The 3,342-nt window shown below is 38.4% G+C and overlaps 1 protein-coding gene across 1 annotated transcript; it reads left to right on the plus strand.

Annotated features, from left to right (window-relative positions):
- The first annotated feature begins 1,194 nt into the window (after window positions 1–1,194).
- LOC112504107 lies at window positions 1,195–2,606 on the plus strand. Its single transcript, XM_025108064.1, has 2 exons — window positions 1,195–1,330; window positions 1,759–2,606. The coding sequence occupies exons 1-2, from the start codon at window positions 1,195–1,197 to the stop codon at window positions 2,604–2,606; spliced, it is 984 nt and encodes a 327-aa protein (XP_024963832.1).
- The last annotated feature ends 736 nt before the right edge of the window (window positions 2,607–3,342 follow it).

The following is a 3,342-nucleotide window of genomic DNA, read 5'->3' on the forward strand; positions in this document are numbered from 1 at the left end:
TAGATAGAAATATATATCACACACACATACACTAACATTTTAACTTAAATAATCCTAACGTTTCTCCAACATACGACAACCCAATATAGAGTTTAAAATTATATATAGGTATTGTAAACTTACCGCAACCCGGTTACACCTCGAAGTCACGTACTCCCCTCGTGACCCGCAACCCGAAGATGACTCTGTACTCGACCTCTTCTTATGCATATGATCAAAGAGTTCCACACGGATGGTGGCACGCCAATTTTTTTCGTCTACATAGTTGCAAGTAATAAAACATGTGTTAATTGTATCATATTAAAAATCAAGCTACTAAAGTAATCGATTTATAAATTTTTTTTTTCAAAAATTATATTCGTTCAGAAATCCGTCGATAATTTTAAAAGGAAAAATGTTTTATTTTTATTTCTTTCCTACCAAAAATATATATAAAAAAAAGGTTAAAATTTTCCGACCGATTTCCAACGGAATTTAATTTTTCTTTATTAAAAATTATATTTCGTCGGAATTTTTTTTTAAATTAATGCTAATTAATTTATTTAAATAAATTAGACAAATTGTGCGACGGATTTGTGACGGTTTTGAATAAGTAAAAAATCCATCACAAATACGTTGAAAAACCGTTTTAAATAATTTTAATTTTCTTTTTCAAAAATTCAGTAGGGGATTTGTGGCGGACGTGAATAAAAGTTGATTTTTTTGACTTTTTTGGGATCCGTCGGAAATCTGACGGGAATATTTCCGACGGAATTCCGTCAGAAAATTCTGTCGGCGATACCCTTTTTTTAGTAGTGTAATTGAGATAACAACTCCTACCCGGTAAGTGCTTACAAGATAAATTGTTGCAAATGATGTCGTTTTAATGAAATAAAATCTTATCTGGTAAGTCAAGTTAAAGTGTTGATACTTACCGGTAAACAAGCACCGAATAAACGTTGAGTAAACAATCCCTTAATTGAATATGTTATTGTTTTTTTGATTCTCGACGGGATTTCCTCTTTGAAATAAATAGATCTTGATTGCTGGTGTGGATGTACCACCAATAGGGTTGTTGGAACTTAGTATGGTGTAGGAGAAGTTGTCCCACATAGGAACCCCAATTCTTGAGCATTAAATGAATCATTTAATTGCTTGGGCTTGGTGTGTGGTGTTCTTGGTGGGCTCTTGAGGTCTCGTGGTTGATAGACGGAGATGGCTATGCTCGATAACATTGGTTCGCACGACGGTTATTGGAGGTTACGGGCGGTTACCGGCGGTTACGTGCGGTTACTGGCGGTTATCGACAGTTATGGCGGTTACTGTTGGTTATTGGCGGTTAACGAGAAGGGTATAAAAACCCTTCACTGCCTATGTTTTCAGTGTTCTCTCATTCGACCAACAGACACGAAAAACGAACTTCCTGTTTCTCTCTCGTTCTTCTTCCACACGTATCCATCACCGAACATACTTTTAATTCGATAGATTCAAGTTCATACTTGAATAGATTGTTGTATCCTCAAGACAACACCGATTCACTGGTGCAATTTTTGTCTTAGGACACTGCGTTTAACGCGGGCCTCAATCGGATTTCTAGAACAATCAGTGGAATCACGAATCTACGACAGCAAGTAAGGTCTACGATTACTACTTATTTTGTTTTCCGTGTGAAGATATTACTCGAATATTGCAGTGTTCTATTTTGTTCAATATATACACATGTTAGTACGTTATATGGTTGATCAATCCCTAACAATCTAAGACAAAAATTTGTGTTAGGAGGGATGGATCAATCGAACATAATGAAAAATCACATGGAGAAACCCGAGAAATTCAAGGGCTCGGATTTCTATTGTTGGCAACAAAAGATGTTGTTTTACTTAACAACTCTTCATGTTTCCAACGTCCTCACCAAAGACGAACCATCACCACCGATTGGTCAAGATGGTGCGCCACCCAGCCAAAGGCAAGTGGCTGCCCATCAAAGGGCAATCGATGCATGGAGAACCAATGAACATAATTGCCGAAATTATATTCTGAATGCTCTTGACGATTCCTTGTATGACATCTACTCAACGTTTGGGACAACATGCGAAATTTGGGAGTCCTTGGATTCTAAATATAAAACTGAGGCTACGTGTTCCAAACGATTCGTAGTAGGCAAATTTCTGAACTATCGAATGGTTGACGGAAAACCGGTGATGAAGCAAGTTGAAGAATTGCAAGTACTTTCCCACGAACTTGAAGTAGAAGGCATGGGCATAAATAATAACTTCCTGGTTTGGTCAATAATCGACAAGCTTCCCCACACTTGGAAAAACTTCAAGCTTTACTTGAAGCACTTATCGGAGGATATTACCTTCGAGCAACTTGTTCTCAAGTTACGAGTGGAGGAAGACAATCGATTAACCGAAAGGACCGATGCCCTCACCTTTGAACCAAACGCCAACATGGTTGAAGGAAGCACTTCAAGGCAAAAATTTCCGAAATTCAAAGGGAAACAACCAATGACCAAGAGGCCTTTCAATTATGGGAAAGGTCCGATAGCTCCTAAAAGGAAGACTTTCAAAACAGTCATACATTGCTGGGTTTGTGGGAAACCAGGTCATAGAGCCAAGGATTGTTGACATAAACGTGATCATGGTGGTGCTAGTGGAAACGAAGGTGGAGGTACCGGTGGGGAAAATTCTCAAGCTAACCTTACTCACTCTCCAAACCAATTCATTGGATTCATTGAAGCACACATGGTGACCAACATGAAAGATTGGTGGGTCGACATCGGGGCAACCCGTCACATTTGCAATTCGAGAAGTTTGTTCGAGACATACCAAAAGGTGAAGGACGAGGAACCGATGTTCATGGGGAATGCATCTATCGCGATGATTGAAGGTGTTAGGATCGATTAACTCAGTTTTGGATATTAATTAAATACTCTGGATGATCTTTAAGCATTAACAGTGCAGCGAAAACAATAAGAACAAACAGAGTAAACAATCAATGAAGAACAGTTGATGAATGATGAACAATGAGAGAGTAGCTTCAAATGATTTTCAATTGATTGAAAATGTTAACAATACAATATGGAAGCACACTGAATTACAAAGGCCTAAGCTGCTATTTATACTCGTTCCTAACGGCTTTTYTGACAWGACCTAGACGTACAAATTCATCTAAGCYGTTCAAATAAAGCAGATTACAAACATAGTCACGTGATAAGCACGAGCATCTAACTAACCTAAGTAAAACAGTAAAGAAGTTCTTCAYAGAAGATAAAACTGCAGACCCTCTGTGAGCCATCCCAGAGGCTCTGCTGGATGTGACTTGAGGGCACTTGATTCCAGAGGATCATCTTCCAGAACCTCT

This window comes from Cynara cardunculus, unplaced genomic scaffold, assembly GCF_001531365.2.
Source record: "Cynara cardunculus var. scolymus isolate 2C unplaced genomic scaffold, CcrdV1 Un_Scaffold_4626, whole genome shotgun sequence".
NCBI lineage: Eukaryota > Viridiplantae > Streptophyta > Magnoliopsida > Asterales > Asteraceae > Cynara > Cynara cardunculus.